The 17,542-nt window shown below is 47.2% G+C and overlaps 1 protein-coding gene across 7 annotated transcripts in view; it reads right to left on the bottom strand.

Moving 5' to 3' along the window:
• IFT81 (intraflagellar transport 81) overlaps positions 1-17,542 on the bottom strand; it is a 155,249-nt gene that overhangs the window by 30,896 nt on the left and 106,811 nt on the right. For 2 of the 7 annotated variants that reach the window (XR_004176199.1, XM_021922908.2), the window contains exon 20: positions 6,606-6,663. The exons of 1 other annotated variant lie outside the window; for it this stretch is intronic. Coding sequence is in view for 2 of the 6 variants with exons in the window: in XM_021922908.2 (XP_021778600.1) it covers positions 6,606-6,663 (58 nt within the window). In the remaining 4 variants the exon portion in view is untranslated. 4 more of the 7 variants (XM_021922906.1, XR_002515846.2, XR_004176197.1 and 1 more) reach the window with 4 other exon arrangements.

Genomic DNA, 17,542 nt, shown 5'->3' with positions numbered 1-17,542 from the left:
GTACTTTTTTTAGAGATGAGGTTTCACCATGTTGCCTAGGCTGGTCTCAAACTCCTGGGCTCAATCAATCCCCCTGCCTCAGCTTCTCAAAGTACTGGGACTATAGGTGTGAGCCAATGTGCTCAACCTGAATTTCTTCTTTTTTGCTTGTTTGTTTGGTTTGGTTTGTTTTGAGATAGGGTCTCGCTCTGTCACCCAGGCTGGAGTGCTGTGGCACAATCTCGGCTCACTGAAGCCTCCGCCTCCCGGGTTCAAGCAATTCTTCTACCTCAGTCTCCCAAGTAGCTGGGATTACAGGAATGTGCCACCACATCCGGCAAATTTTTGTATTTTTAGTAGAGACGGGGTTTCACCATGTTGGCCAGCTTCATCTCAAACTCCTGACCTCAAGTGATCCAATCGCCTCAGCTTCCCAAAGTGCTGGGATTACAGGTGTGAGCCACCGTGATTGGCCGGCCTGAATTTATTCCTATGAAGTAGTTTGTCTTTACCTACGACGCTGATGCTGAGAGATTGTTTTGCCCAAAAGAATACAGTTGTTAATGTGTGGGGAAACAGGATTGCAGTCTAGTTCTGCCTGATTCCACTGCTCTCCCTGGCAAATATTATCCTCAGGAGAAAATAACAGCAGCCAATGCTGACTTAGCCCTACTCACCAGGCACTATGTGCCTTAAAATACAGTATCTCGTTAAATCCTCACAGCGCTCCTATGAGGTAGATACTATTATTTTTATTTTTTTTCGGATGGAGTCTCGCTCTGTTGCCCATGCTGGAGTGTAGTAGCGTGATCTTGACTCACTGCAACCTCTGCCTCCTGGGTTCAAGTGATTCTCTTGCCTCAGCCTCCTGAGTAGCTGGGATTACAGGCGCACGCCACCATGCCCAGTTAATTTTTGTATTTTTAGTAGAGATGGGGTTTCACCATGTTGGTCAGGCTTGTCTCCAACTCCTGACCTCATGATCTGCCCACCTCAGCCTCCCAAAGTGCTGAGATTACAGGCATGAGCCACCGCCCCCGGGCGAGGTATACTATTAATAACCCCATTTTATAGATGAGGAGCCTGAGGCATACAGTAAACCATTTACATTACAGAGCTGGGAAATGGCAAGAGATAGGGACTTAGAGAGCCTGGGAGAGTGGAGAAATGTTGGGTACGAGGCATGCAAAATGAGCAGGCCCCTCTGTTTTATGTGTGTCTCTTCTGATGGTCTGGTTGCTCAGCAAGGACAGGGACCTTGTCTTGTTTATCCTGTATTGCCAACCCGAGCACAATGCCTGGAACAGAAGGAATGTTTGCTGCAAGAACTAGTGGTACCTGATAAACTTGGCTAAGCAATTGTCTCCGCTGGGGGCCAACTTGGTGAGGATTAAGTGAGATTTATTTGTCTAGGGATTTCCAAGTCTAAAATGTCATGCTACTGGGCTTCAGAAAAGGCTCCATTGGCACTGGGGATCCCTGCAGGAGGCTTCAAAGGTGACCAGGACCTTGACAATGGGCAGGCCCAGGGAGATGGCTCCAGCTCCCCTTGTGGGGTTGGATTCAGACCAAGGTGACAATGGGCGGGGGGGGATCTGGCACACACTCCCCACTGTCCCCTTCCACAGGGACATCTCCAAACCCCAGGGGATAAAACAGGATAGGAGATGGAGGGAGTGAGCGGGTGGGTAGGAAGTGTGCCACCCAGGCTGCTCATAGAGACAGGAGAGAGGGAAGGTGGGAGATTGGTGTTTGAATTAACAGGAACCCTAAGACTTTTCTAGAAGTAGATTTGAAAGAATAAAGGGCAGGAATTTGTTTTCTTTTAGAAAAGAGGACTCCTCCAGGAAGGGTCCTCGGCTTCAACAAGAGTCTCTTGTTGACTAATAAGCCCCTCACTGCCTTGTAGTCTTTTATGCCTCACAGTGAGGATTCAAGCTTCTCTCCCTTCTATACCCCATGAGGAAGGCTACCAAGGGGCAGAGAACAGAAACAGCCACCAAGTTCTTGGGCCAAGTCCAGGGCTTCTTGGACTGTATTCAGAGAGCTGCGGCTTTTCTCTACCACTTGCAACAGCTCTTGGTGTCTTTATGTGAGTTGCTTATTAACCAGAGGATATCAGGACACTGGGAGGGCAGAGCTGGTGCTGGTTGCCAGTGAGAATAATTCAGAAACACAGAGCGGGGCAGAGCTGATGTGTGCAGCCGATGTGACGGACAGAGGTGCCTGGCAGCGTGGAACCAGGCTCTGGGCACCATGCAGAAGCAGCAGACTGGAGGGGCCTGTGGCCTATGGGGATGGCCAGGAAAGGCAGGGTCCCCTACCAACACTGCAGGCCACCCCCAGGACGAAGGCATGGCGAAGGGCACTGATGGCAACTGGAGGCCACCTGTCGGGATGGGACACGGCACTGGACTGACACTTCCCTCTCACGGCCACACATCTATCATCCTCCTTTTCCAAAGAGACTGCTTTTCCAGAAAAGGCCCTGAGTAAAAGACTCAAATCCCAGACATCCTCTTCCCTGTCTTCCGTAAGCTGCTACTGACAGTCCCCGTCTACAGAGTCAGTATTGATGGGCTTCACCTGCCAGCTGACCCCTTGGGGTCAAACCAAGGAAGCAAAACAGCCATGGGCCCTGAGATGGTTCCTGACACCAGGCCACAGAGCAGCTTCCTGCTGTGTCTAAAGAAACACGGATTAGCCACACTTCGGCCGGGCTGCAGTGCTATGTGTCTTAGGTTTCAAGCTGGTACCAGCTGCACCGAGGGGAAATGGTTGGGGAAGTTCTCCTGTTTGGCTTCTTTCCACATGGAGGACAGCAAAAGGAAGAGGGAGCTTAGAGCTGCTATGCTGGTACCGATGCCTTAAAAATGATGATATAAACACAGCCACAGGAGTCAGCCTGTGAGTCCCTGATGGGGACCAGAGGAAAAATGTCCTGACTTACCCTTCAGCCCACGCTCTGCAAACAGAAGTGACCCAGCCCTCATCTATCACCTCAAAAGCTAAACAACTTCCTCAGACGGCCCCATGGAATATAAATCAGGAGGGCCCTAGCTTCTAAGAAACCAGTACACAACTACAGCCCTCAGAAATACTTATCCTCATCTTCTTTCTTCCTCTCCTTTCAGAATAGGGTGCTAGCGAGTCATATCTGCAGATGAGGCCAGGCAAGGTGGTTCATGTTTGCAGTCCCAGCACTTTGGGAGGCTGAGGTGGGTGGATCACTTGAGGCCAGGAGTTTGAGACCAGCCTGGTCAACATGGTGAAACCCCGTCGCCACTAAAAATACAAAAATTAGCCAGGCATGGTGGTGCATGCCTGTAATCCCAGCTACTCAGGAGGCTGAGCCAGGAGAATTGCTTGAACCCGGGAGGCGGAGTTTGTAGCAAGCCGAGATTGCGCCACTGCCTTCCAGCCTGGGCAACAGAGAGAGACTCCATCTCAAACGAATAAACAAACAAACAAAATAACTGCAGATGTATGTCGGAGGTCACCTTAAGCATGTTACTCAAAGTATCTGAGCATGGGTCCTCATCTGTATCTCTGAGCATAGGTTTGAGGTGGGAGGTAAATGAGATCATCCATTCAGAGTTCCTAGTATACTACTACCTCGATAAATATCATCATTTCAGCGGCTGAAGGCCATTGTCAGGTATAAAAAAGGAGAAACAATACTTCTATACTAATCCCAAACAAGAAGGCTATGGGCCAGGGCTTCAGTGATTCATGATGTCCAAGCCTTCTTGCTCCTGCTCTCTCTCATGCCAAGTCTGTGCCAGACCTGGTCGCACTTGGCAACCTCAGCAACCTCCAACTTGTTTGAATTCTCACAGAGAATCCCAATGGGTACTCCGACCTGCTGGCGCAGAGACAAATTCAAACACACTGGAGTGGCAGTGAAATGTATAAGAAATAGTCACAAGGAACGTTCAAGCTCTCAGAATGCCTGCAGAGCTGGGGTTTACACAGAGGGCCCCACTTTTCCAGACAGGCAGGGGAGCAAGCTTACAAATTATTTCCTCTCATGCATACTTTCATGATAGCATCATAACATGCACAATAAACACCTTTGGCTCCCCACTGAACAGGTACAGACACGACGGCTTTTCTGTTTTAAAGCTCCCGAATGCCAAAGCCTTCTCTGCTGCTCTGATGCCCCAACTTTCGCTGCCTGGGAATTGGATCTGGGGTAATGAGTGACCCAGCAGGCAGAGATGACAGATTCCTGCCTAATGTAGCAATGCCGGGACAACCTGGAGTATCTGGCGTGGCGGGCAGGCATAGGCAGGATGGGAGAGGTAGCCGTGAGTACACCAACCTTTGTCCCTGTTTGCTCTGGGAGAGGGCAGGCCCTGCCAATGCTGCTCTCCTCTCGTGGTGCCTCTGCCTGGGGCTCTTGGCTAGTCAAACCTCCCTGGGGACCTGAGGCGACCTGACCTTGGTGGGTGGCAAGCCGAGACCTCTTCAGGCAGGCAAAGGGTGCTCTGGCACCTCTGACATGACACAGCAGGTGTGGGGTTTGTAGGCCTTGCCTGCTCCTGCCCCCTGAGGAAGCCTCTTTCCTTCTGGCTCCTTCCCAGTGGAAAGCTTATCATTAACTAGCCGCTCAGAAAACGATGACTTACCCTGGGGCACTCCTTGGTTCAAACCACTTACAGGGTCTGAGGAAAACAGAAGGACGGTGCAGAGCCTGAGCTGGGCGGTGTTGCATGCCTTCCTCTTGCCAGCCTTTGTCCTCTGGGGCAGGGGAGCACTCCTTTTTTAGCCTTGCTCACTGCCATATAAGTGGGTGTCTTGAGGAACCTGTGTGTTCTTTCTTCTGGCAAGGCTGCCCAGTTCTCTGGTTCCCCAGGTTAGGTACAAACAGGGTGACAGAGATACACGTCTGGTGGGGAGGTGGGGACACTCTGGCTCTTGTGTGAGAAATCCTCCTGCTTGCTCTCTCTCTTTCTCTCTCTTTTTTTTTTTCCTGGATGACACTGCTGGGGCTTGAAGCAGGCTGATCCTGAAAACCTACTTTTCTTGAGAAAAGTCTGAGGGTTTTCTCTTTTCCTAGGAAGCTAGGCCCTGGTCCCCTGGCCCCTTCACCTTATGGAGGGCACCCCCTCTGCCAGGTCCCTCCCAGCTGGCAGGAGTGCTTACGAAGGTCAGAGAAAAGCATCCTTTCCTTTCACAAATAAACAAACCCAATCCATGTGCTAGAGGACTTAGGGTATATTAATAGCCAGATATTTTGTTTTCCTATTCTGGTGCTTATCCCCTTCCACTAGGATGAAAGATAAGAGAACACAAAATGTTCTCCATCAGCCACCCTTCTCCCCTCCCCCAGGGAGAGGCAAGCCGGGGGCGTGCGCTCTTCTGTTTAAAACCATTCCTGATGGAGAAACCCTGAGAAAATAGACTTAAAAGTTTATATTCAGTCTCTCTTGGCTACTGTTGCTGCTCAGCAAAGAAACTCTATATTGTTTAAACCCTCCAGGCGAACGGGTTGCAAGGCAACCTTCAAACAATAGAAAATACCCCAAACTAAAAATAAAGGCATTAAGAGATGGAAAGCATGGTGTCGCTTTGGTGAAGTGATTCCAGAATTGGGGCAAGGGAGAAGGTTGTCGATCAGGCTGTTTGTGTGTGACGTCAGCCAGTTTGCCTGCTCTCACCCTTATCAATTGAGTTTCTTATAATCCAGACGTATGGGGTCCTGCTTCTTTTTATTTCTGGACTCTCTATCCTCTCACTGGTCATCAGCTGCTTTGTGGGGGAGGGTGTCAAAGGCCTGTAAGGTTGGGTGCCTCCTGTCCTCAGGAAACTTCCTAATCAATGCACTTATCCCACTGGCTCCCAGCTGACAAGGAACGGCACTCCCGTTCCTGAGAAATCCTTAGAAACCCAAGAACAGACAGGGCTGGGGCCCAACTTAATATAAGGTTCCTACAGGAAGAAAGCAGGAGGGTCAGAGTTGGGGAGGACACGAGATGATGGAAACAGGCTGGAGCCTGTTTTGAAGACGAGGAAGAGGCCATAAGCCAAGGAATATGGGCAGCCCCTAGAAGCTGGGAAACAAAAGGAAATGGCTCCTCCTCTAGAGCCTCCAGAAGGAACACGGCCAAGCCAGCACCTTGATTTTAGCCTTGTGAGACCCACTTTGCACTTCTGGCCTCCAGAAATGGAAGATCATGCATTCATGTTGTTTTAAGCCACTGGATTTGTGGTGATTTGTTACAACAGGAGATTAATACAATCATGAAAAGGAGAACCCGAGGAACTTTCATAAGGACAAGGAGTTGACAGTGAGTTCCTGGGCACTGCAGGCAGGTGACTGGGAAGCCTGGTGATGCCCTGGCCCTGGCCCTCAGTGACTGCTGCTCTCTGGCTGTGTGCTCTTTGCTGCAGATAGAGACCAGTAGGGGGCACTGAGCCAGCGGGGCAGCCTTTAAACAATCAAACACACATCAATACAAAGGCTGGGGCTTTGCCCATGGAGAGGGCAGGCTGATGGGTGCATTATCCAAAAGGCAGTGGGGACGTTGTTTTCACCCATGACCCTTGGCCCACCCCAATCAGTGTCACTCAAAGAGAGATTAGACTGGAAACGGAAACTGGAAGAAAGAAAAATACATCACCTCCACCTCCTACTCCAGGTTGCTGGCCAGAAATTACTGAAGATTCCCTTGGACTTCTCTGGAAGGAGACATGTAAGAGACTACAAGGCAGGTTGTGAGCAAGTTTGACTTCTCTCTGTTTATTCTCTGATTAAATGTCTTCTAAGGACATTTTCTTCTCTGGTATAACAGAGCCTAGGAAATCCTACCTAAAAAAAAAAAAAAAGCAGAAGACCAATAATTTACTCTGTTCTCATCACATTTCTAGGAGACAAGAACCATCAGTCCCATTTTATAACTTGGGACTCTGAATTACAGAGAGGGCAAGCAACATGGACATGGCCACACAGCCAACCAGAGCGTTTCACTCAAAGCAAAATGCAGCTCTCCTGGCACCTGCACTGGTACTGCCTTCTGTGTGCTCACGCTTAGTCTCAGGCTCTGGCTAACCCGGTCAGTAGGGCGTGGCCTCTGGGTAGGTGGTCCCAGTGGAATGCAGAGATAGAAAATCATTAAACCTGTCATCACAGGGCAAGCCACTGACGCCTCAGTGAGAAGATTTTCCAGACCAGAGCTCTGAATTGCTCTGGGGTGTATGTGTGTGTCAGTTTGGAAGGTAATCAGGGGAGGAGGGAAGGTCCTAAATAACAGCCAAGTCAAGGTATTAGCACTCTACTTTACATAAATAAACCCACAAAGAGCTCTCATTATTTTCTAGCATCAATCCAAATCTTTTTCTAGCTTTTTTCTCATTCATCTGCCCTGTTTCTCCCTCCCTTTATCATTCTTCTGAGAGTACCTGGAATCTACCTTTAGGAGCAAAGCTAAAAGATTCTCCAAACTCACTGCCAGGGGATTGAAGTGGCTTATGCCAAGCAGCTGCTGAACCTTCAGGACCAGCTCTGCCAGGGCCCATGGCTCGGCATGAACGCCAGCAGCTCCGCACACTGCGGGCCATCTCCACTGCCCTTTCACTCAGAGAGGCTTCTGCAGTCACCCTCATTTCTTTCTTTCTTTCTTTTTTTTGAGACAGAGTTTCGCTCCGTTGCCCAGGCCAGAGTGCAGAGGCATGATCACGGTTCACTGCAACCTCTGCCTCCTGGGTTCCAGCGATTCTCGTGCCTCAGCCTCCCAAGTAGCTGGGTCTACAGGAGTGTGCCACCATACCTGGTTAATTGTTTTTTCTTTTTTTTTTTTGAGACGGAGTCTCATTCTTGTTGCCCAGGCTGGAGTGCAATGACGTGATCTCAGCTCACTGTAACCTCCGCCTCCCTGGTTCTAGTGATTCTCCTGCCTCAGCCTCCCAAGCAGCTGGGATTACAGGTGCCCACCACCACATCCAGCTAATTTCTGTATTTTTAGTAGAGATGGGGTTTCACCATGTTAGCTAGGCTGGTCTCAAACTCCTGACCTCAGGTGATCCACCCACCTTGGCCTCCCAAAGTGCTGGGATTATAGGCATGAGCTACCACACCCGGCAATTTTGTATTTTTAGTACAGATGGGTTTCTTTTTTTTTTTTTTTGAGACGGAGTCTCACTCTGTTGCCGAGGCTGGAGTGCAGTGGTGTGATCTTGACTCACCACAACCTCTGCCTCCTGGTTTCAAGTGATTCTCCTGCCTCAGCCTCCTAAGTAGCTGGGATTACAGGTGTGCACCACCGCACGTGGCTAATTTTTGAATTTTTAGTAGAGACAGAGTTTTGCCATGTTGGCCAGGCTGGTTTCGAACTCCTGATCTCAGGTGATCCACCCACCTCGGCCTCCCAAAGTGCTGGGATTATAGGCGTGAGCCACTGCGCCTGGCCAGATGGGGTTTCACCGTGTTGGCCAGGCTGGTCTTTAACTCCTGACCTCAAGTGATCCACCCTCCTCGGCCTCCCACAGTGCTGGGATTAGAGGTGTGAGCCACCACGTCTAGCCAACCCTCATTTCTTGCCACCCAAATTTTGTGACTCTCAAAGACTATGAAAGGATGCCTCTGTTTTCCGTAAGGTATAAAGAGAGTGAAATGGAATGATTTGGTTTCAAATGATATTGTCAGGTCTTAAGTATTTAAAAAGTGTAACAAGCTTGGGCAACATAGTGGGGACCCATCTCTACAAAAAAATTAAAAATGAGCTGGGCATGGTGGTGTGTGCCTGTAGTCCCAGCTACTCAGGAGGCTGTGGTGGTAGGATCACTTGAACCCAGGAGTTTGAGGCTGCAGAGAGCCATGATCATGCCACTGCACTCCAGCCTGGGTGACAGAGTGAGACCCTGTCTCAAAAAAGAAAAGTGTGTAGCTGAGGCAACTGTGAGCTTTCAACTGCTGGGGACCTTCTGCCCATCCTACATGATAACTGCTGCTCTTGCATCACCACAGCCAGTGCACCTCCCCAACCATGGGCAACCGGAGAAAACTGCACAACACTCAACTGTCCTCTAATTAAACTAAAGAATGAGTATCAACAAATGGGGAAATGGTCTGCAAGATACTGACACAAGGAGACCTCATGCCCAAGAATTTGGCAGTACTTACGTAGCATTACACAGACAAGAACAGAGACACAGTCTCCTGGCCAGTTAGCCGGTCACACAGAACTGTACTTACACAGGTAGAAGTCAAGATACCCCTAGAGTCTGCAGCTGCTTTCTAGGCTCCCATAAGAGCTCCTGATTAGCATCTGGGTGTCCTGGATCCCTTTATAACAGAAAAAGAGGTAGTTTGGGGGCCAGAGAAATATTCTAGGTCCTAGGATTCAGTTTCCAGATCTTTGAAATTTTTTTAATTGTAAAAATATGCGTAATAGGCCAGGCGTGGTGTCTCACGCCTGTAATCCCAGCATTTTGGGAGCCTGAGGCAGGCAGATCACCTGAGGTCGGGAGTTCGAGACCAGCCTGACCAACATGGAGACACCCTGTCTCTACTAAAAATACAAAACTAGCCGGGAGTGGTGGCGCATGCCTGTAATCCCAGCCACTCAGGAGGCTGAGGCAGGAGAATCATTTGAACCTGGGAGGTGGAGGTTGCAGTGAGCCAAGATCATGCCATTGCATTCCAGCCTGGGCAAGCATAATATAAAATTGCCATTTAAAATGTTTAAGTCCAGTGGCATTAAGTACATTCACACTGTTGTGCAACTATAACCACCATCCTAGATAGCACAAAACTTTTTTTTTTTTTTTTTTTGAGATGGAGTCTCACTGTGTTGCCCAAGTTGGAGTGCAGTGGTGTGATCTCAGCTCACTGCAACCTCCACCTCCTAGGTTCAAGTGGTTCTCCTGCCTCAGCCTCCCGAGCAGTTGGGATTATAGACACCTGCCACCACTCCTGGCTAATTTTTTGTATTTTTAGTAGAGACAGGGTTTCACCACGTTGGCCAGGCTGGTCTCAAACTCCTGGCCTCAAGTAATCCACTCACCTCGGCCTCCCAAAATGCTGGGATTACAGGCGAGAGCCAGCGTGCCCGGCCCTACACAGTATAAAACTTTTTTAGTGTGTGTGAGAGACATGGCCTCTTTCTGTCACCCAGGCTGGAGTGCAGTGGCACCATCATGGCTCACTGACCTCCCAGGCTCAAGTGATCCTCCCACCATAGCTTCCCAAGTAGCTGGGATTACAGGGGTGTGCCACCATGCCTAGTTATTTTTTTAAATTGTTGTTTTCTGTAGAGACAAGATCTCACCATATTGCCAGGGCTGGTCTCGAACTCCTGGGCTCAAGCCATCCTCCCACCTCAGCCTCCCAAAGTGCTGGGATTACAGGAGTGAGCCACCACACCCAGCCAGTGCAAAACTTCTATTAACTAGATTCTGTGAAGACCACAGCAAGGTGATTTCCTTGAAAAGGCTCTGCCTGAACGTCTTTCATGGTATCTCAAACTATGATATCCATAAGAAAGGTACCAAAAAACCCTTTTGGCCTCAAAAAGAGTAGTAACAAACCCACTCGTGTGCCAACTCCCCATTCCACTTTCTTTTCAGGCTACACCGTCCCCACCACTTAGCAGTGACTTCAGAGCCGACCTAAATCTGAAGAGGAGCTTCATCAGCTCCTTTTAGTATCCAAATCTGCCCCCACCCTTGCTCATCCCTTTTAGTTTCTCTGGGTAATTGCATGTTTTCATACATAAATGAAAAGCAACGATTGCAAGGCTGAGGGGTAAAGGTGGTATGGGCAGGTTCCATAACAGAGAGGTTTCCAGAGAATGACAAAATGGGGGAAGACTCCCTGATCTGGAAGAAATGTGAAGCTGTAAGAAAATAGCTTGAGAAAGGACTGTTGGGGGAAACTCAAGAGAGCACAGAGGGATGGAGGTATGAGTGGAAAGTGGTGGTGAGACCTATACATTGATTCCAAAATCTTTATTTATCTTTATCTATAGCCCTGACCTCTCTCTGGAATGCCAGACTCATAAATGTAGCTCCTACCTGACAATTCCTCTTGGATGTCCAATTGGTACTTGACACGGACAAAGCAGAACTCTTCATTTGACCTGCCCTACCTAAGTCTGCTTCTCCCTTAATCTTTTTTTTTTTTTTTTTTTTTTTTGAGGCAGGTCTGCGCTGTCGCCAGGCTGGAGTGCAGGGGCCGGATCTCAGCTCACTGCAAGCTCCGCCTCCCGAGGTTTGCAGCCATTCTCCTGCCTCCAGCCTCCCGGTAGCTGGGACTACAGAAGCCCGCCACCTCGCCCGGCTAGTTTTTTGTATTTTTTAGTAGAGATAGGTTTCCACCGTGTTAGCCAGGATGGTCTCCATCTCCTGACCACCGTGATCCATGCGTCTCGGCCTCCCAAAGTGCTGGGATTACAGGCTTGAGCCACCGCGCCCGGCCCCTTAATCTTTTCTAACTCAATTCATGACAAAATCTGAAAAAGTAACCGCTAATAGCCCTTTCTGTGACTCCTCCCAACCCTGCAGAAAGTCTTACTGACTCTATTTCCACAAAAAATGCCGTGTAGCTGTCCACTTTTCTCTATTTCTACTTCAATTGTCCCAGTCTAAGCCATCATCATCTAACATCTCTCTACAATGACCTCCTCAACTGAGCTGCCTACTTCCATTCTACAACCCCTACACCATCCATTTTCTACTCAAAGTTAGTGATCTTTTAAAATTCAGATCAGCTCATGTCACCTTTCTTGCTTAATAGCTTTCAAGGTCTTCTCATACTTTCAGAATAAAATACAGGCCGGGCACGGTGGCTCACGCCTGTAATTCCAGCACTTTGGGAGGCCCAGGCAGGTGGATCACGTGAGGTCAGGAGTTCAAGACCAGCCTGGCCAACATGGTGAAACTCTGTCTCTACTAAAAATACAAAAACTAGCTGGCGTGGTGGTACATGCCTGTAATCCTAGCTATGTGGGAGGCTGAGGCAGGAGAATCACTTGAACCTGGGAGGCAGAGGTTGCAGTGAGCTGAGATTACACCACTGCACTCTAGCAGGTGACAGAGTGAGACTTCGTCTCAAAAAAAAAAAACAAAAACAAAAACAAACAAACAAAAAATGCAATTTCCTTACCCTAGCTACAAAGCCCTCCATAAGCTGGACTCCGTACATTTTTCCTACCTCACTTTTTTGTTTTGTTTTGTTTTTTGGGATGGAGTTTCGCTCTTGTTCCCTAGGCTGGAGTGCAATGGCACGATCTCAGCTCACTGCAACCTCCATCTCCTGGGTTCCAGTGATTCTCCTGCCCCAGCCTCTCAAGTAGCTGGGATTACAGGTGCCCACCAGCATGCCCAGCTAGTTTTTTGTATTTTTAGTAGAGATGGGGCTTTACCATGTTGGCCAGGCTGATCTCAAATTCCTGACATCAGGTGATCCACCTGCCTCGGCCTCCGAAAGTGCTAGGATTACAGGCATGAACCACCGAGCCCAGCTTCCTACCTCACTTTATATCATTTTTCCCTGATTCTGCCATGGCCACACTGGCCATCCTGCTGGTTCTCAAACACAAAGAACTTCTTCCTACCTTGTTGACTCTGTATGAGTTAATATCATGTTATGTCTGGAATGCTTCTCTCACATGTCTGTCTATGGATGGCTCCTTCTTATCATATCTCAGCTTAAATGACACATCTTCAGAGAAACTTGCCCTATGCATCTCATCTAAAGTGGGCAAGACACTAATTTACTACTATGTGATATCTTCTGGCTCATTTAATTTTTTGTGTCTTACCCCATAGAATATAAACTCCATAAGAGAAGGACTTTGTCTTTTCTATAAGGGATTCCCAGTGCCTAAAATAGCGTCTGGCATAGAACAGGTGTTCCATAAAGTAAGCTGGATGAATAGGTTAAAAAAATATGATCATTCTATGCAATAAATGATCAAAAGGAACAAAGCAAAGATCAAAAGTAAGGTAGGAAACCAGACAAAGACATAAGAAAACTACAGACCAATGTATCTTATACATATTGAAGCAAAACACTCTCAAGAAAATGTTAGCAAACTGAGGCCCCGCCTGGGGGCTCACACCTGTAGTCTCAGCACTTTGGGAGGCCAAGGTGGGTGGATCACTTGAGGTCAGGAGTTAAGAGACCAGCCTGGGCAACATGGCAAAACCCCATCTTGTCCTAAAAATACAAAAATTAGCCGGGCATGGTGGTGTGCATCTGTAATCCCAGCTACCTAGGAGGCTGAGGAAGGAGATCGCTTGAATCCGGGAGGTGGAAGTTGTGGTAAGCCAAGATTGCGCCACTGTACTCCAGCTTGGGTGACAGAGTGAGACTCCATCTCAAACAAAACAAAACAAAACAAAACAAAAAACAAAAAACAAAAAAAACCTAGCAAACTGAACCCAGCACATATAAAAGCGATAATACACCATAACCAAGTGGGATTTATCCTAGGAATGAAAGGTTGGTTTAACACTTGAAAGCCAATTAATATATACAACATAATAATAGAATAAAAGGCGAGACCCATCTGTGATCTTCTCAATAGACGCAGAAAAACACTGAACCAAACCCCTTTTATGGTAAAGACACTCAGCAAACTAGGAATAGAAGGGAACTTCCTCAATCTGATAAAAGGCATCCACTTAAAACCCACAGCTAAAATAATACTTAATGGTGAAAGACTGAATACTGTCTCCTGAAGATCAGGAACAAGACAAGGATGTCCACTCTCATCACTTCTACTCAACATTGTACTGGAAGTTCTAGCTAAGGCAATTAGGCAAGAAAAAGAAATGGCATCTAGATTGGAAGGAAAAAGTAAAACTCTCTCTATTTGCAGATGGTGTAATCTTGTATATAGAAATAGTATTGTATGGCCAGGCATGGTGGCTCACGCCTGTAATCCCAGCACTTTGGGAGGCTGAGGCGGGTGGATCACGAGGCCAGGAGATACAGATAATCCTGACTAACATGGTGAAACCCCGTCTCTACTAAAAATACAAAAAATTAGCCGGGTATGGTGGCAGGCGCCTGTAGTCCCAGCTACTCAGCAGGCTGAAGCAGGAGAATGGCATGAACCTGGGAGGCGGAGCTTGCAGTGAGCCAAGATCGTGTCACTGCCCTCCAGCCTGGGTGACAGAGCGAGACTCTATCTCAAAAAAAAAAAAAAAAAAAAAAAAAAAAAAAAAAAAAAAAAAAAAGACAAGACATAGTATTGTATATAGAAATAGTATTTTCTATATTAAAAAAAAACTGTTAGAATGAATAAATGAGTTCAGCAAGATTGCAAGGTACAAGATCAATATACAAAATCCATTTTTTGTTCATTAGCAATGGTAATCTGAAAATGAAATTAAGGGAATAATTATATTTATAATAGCATCAAAGGGAATAAAATACTTAGAAATAAATTTAACAAAAGAAATATAAGACTGGAAAACTGAAAACTATAGAAATGGTCAAAAATAAATGAAAGAAGACCTAAAGCCGGGTGACCTGGCTCACGCCTGTAATCCCAGCACTTTGGGAGGCTGAGGTGGGCGGATCACCTGAGGTCAGGAGTTCGAGACCAGCCTGACCAACATGGAGAAACCCCGTCTCTACTTAAAATACAAAATTAGCTGGGCGTGGTGGTGAATGCCTGTAATCCCAGCTACTTGGGAGGCTGAGGCAGGAGAATCGCTTGAACCTGGGAGGTGGAGGTTGCGGTGAGCCGAGATCGCGCCATTGCACTCTAGCCTGGGCAACAAGAGTAAAACTCTGTCTCAAGCAAAGTAAAAAATAAAAAAGAAAAAGAAAAAAAGAAAGAAGACCTAAATAAATGGAAAGACATCCTATATTAATAGATTGGAAGACATAGTATTGTTAAAATGACAACATTCCCCACACTGACTTATAGATTCAATTAATCCCTAACATTTTGCAGAAACTGACCAACTGCTCTTAAAATTCGTGTGGAAATGCACAGGATCCAGAATAGAAAAAAAAAAAAAAATTCTGAGAAAGAAGAACAAAGTTGGAAGACTGAAACTTTCCCAATTTCAAAACTTATTCCAAAGCAAAGGTAATCAAGACAGTGTGGTACTGCCATAAGGATAGAGATATACATCAATAGGAAAGAATGGGAAGTTCAGAAATAAACTCTCACAATTTTTCTCTTTTTTTTTTTGAGATGAAGTCTCACTCTCTCACCCAGGCTGGAGTGTAGTGGCCTGATGTCAGCTCAATGCACCCTCTGCCTCCTGGGTTCAATGATTCTCCTGCCTCAGCCTCCCAAGTAGCTGGGATTACAGGTGCGTGCCACTGTGCCTAGCTAATTTTTGTATTTGTAGTAGAGACAGCTTTTTGCCATGTTGGCCAGGCTGGTCTCGACCTCCTGACCTCGGGTGATCCACCCGCCTCGGCCTCCCAAAGTGTTGGGATTACAGGCATGAGCAACTGCACCCGGCCAATTTTTTAAAAAACAAAATTAAATACATATGTTTAAAAGTAGGCAAAGGAAGCCAGGCATGGTGGCTTACACCTGTAATCCCAGCACTTTGGGAGGCTGAGGCGGGTGAATCGCCTGAGGCCAGAAGTTCGAGACCAGCCTGGCCAACATGGTGAAACCCCATCTCTACTAAAGATATAAAATTAGCCACGTGTGGTGGTGCGTGCCTGTTGTCCCAGCTGCTTGGGAGCCTGAAGCACGAGAATTGCTTGAACCCAGGAGGCAGAGGTTGCAGTGAGCCGAGACTGCGCCAGTGCACTCCAGCCTGGGTGACAGAGCAAGGCTCTGTCTCAAAAAAAAAAAGAAAAAAAAAAAGTAAGCAAAGGACTTTGAATAGACATTTTGCCAAAGAAGATACGTAAACACATGAAATGCAAATCAAAACCACAGTGAAATACTACTTCACATCTATCAGGTTGGCTGTAATAGAAAAAATGGAGGCTGGGTGTGATGGCTCATGCCTGTAATCCCAGCACTTTGTGAGGCTGATGCAGGAGGACTGCTTGAGCCCAGGAGTTCAAGACCAGCCTAGGCAACATAGCAAAACGCTTGTCTCTACAAAAGATTAAAAAATTTGCTGAGTGTGGTGGCACATGCCTGCAGTCTCAGCTACATGGGACGCTAAGGCAGGAGGATTGCTTGAGCCCAGGAGGTCGAGGCTGCCATAAACCCTGTTAGTGTCATTACACTCCAGCCTGGGTGACAGAGCAAGACTTTGTCTCAAAAACAAACATTCTAGGCACGGTGGCTCATGCCTGTAATCCCAGCACTTTGGGAGGCCAAGGCAGGCGGGTCACCTGAGGTCAGGAGTTCGAGACCTGCCTGGCCAACATGGTGAAACACTATCTCTACTAAAAATACAAAAATTAGCCAGGCGTGGTGGCGTGCGCCTGTAGTCCCAGCTACTCAGGAGGCTGAGACAGGAGAATCGCTTGAACCCGGGAGGCAGAGGCTGCAGTGACCCAAGATCACGCTACTGCACTCCAGCCTGGGAAACAAAAGCGAAACTCCTTCTCAAAAATAAATAAATAAATAAATAAATAAACAAACAACAAAAAACAAAACAAATAAAAAACCCCCCAGCTACTCAGGAGGCTGAGGCAGGAGAAGCGTTTAAACACAGGAGGCTGGCTGGGCGTGGTGGCTCACGCCTTACTCCCAGCACTTTGGGAGGCTGAGGGGGGTGGATCATCTGAGGTTGGGAGTTTGAGACCAGCCTGACCAACATGGAGAAACCCCGTCTCTACTAAAAATACAAAATTAGCCGGGCGTGGTGGTGCATGCGTGTAATCCCAGCTACTTGGGAGGCTGAGGCAGGAGAATAGCTTGAACGTGGGAGGCAGAGGTTGCGGTGAGCTGAGATCATGCCACTGCACTTCAGTCTGGACAACAAGAGTGAAACTCCGTCTAAAAACAAACAAACAAAAAAACAGAAAACAAACAAAAAACCCAGGAAGCGGAGGTTGCAGTGAGACAAGATGGCACCACTGCACTTCAGCCTGGGTGACAGAGTGAGACTCCATTTCAAAAACAAACAAAAAAACAAATAGACGGATAGATAGATGGACAATAAGAAGTATTGGTGATGGATGTGGAGAAATTGGAACCTTCATACTTTGCTGTTGGGAATATAAAATGACACAATCGCTTTGAAAAAGTTTTTACAGTTCTTTAAAAAGTTACTATACGGAGTTACCATATGACCCATTAATTCCACTCTGTCATGTGGAATTACCCCAAGAACAAACTTGTACCTGAATGTTCACAGCAGCATTATACATAAGATCCAAAAAGTAGAAACCACCCAAATGTCAACAGATGAATAAACAAAATGCAGTATATCTCTACAATGGACTATTAGTCAATTGTAAAAAAAGAATAAAGTAGGAAGGAAATTCTGACACATCCTACACATGGATGACATGATAGCAATGTTCTTGAGGACATTATGCTAAGTGAAATAAGCCAGTCACAAAAAGACAAATACTGCATAATTCCACTTATAGGAAATACCTAGAGTAGTCAAATTCATAGAGATAGAAAGTAGAATGGCAGGTGCCAGAGGCTGGAAGGAAAGAAAAATGGGG

The sequence above is a fragment of the Papio anubis genome, chromosome 9, assembly GCF_008728515.1.
Source record: "Papio anubis isolate 15944 chromosome 9, Panubis1.0, whole genome shotgun sequence".
NCBI classification, from domain to species: domain Eukaryota; kingdom Metazoa; phylum Chordata; class Mammalia; order Primates; family Cercopithecidae; genus Papio; species Papio anubis.
Note: the sequence above shows the minus strand (reverse complement) of the source record. Positions and strands in the feature narration are given on the sequence as shown.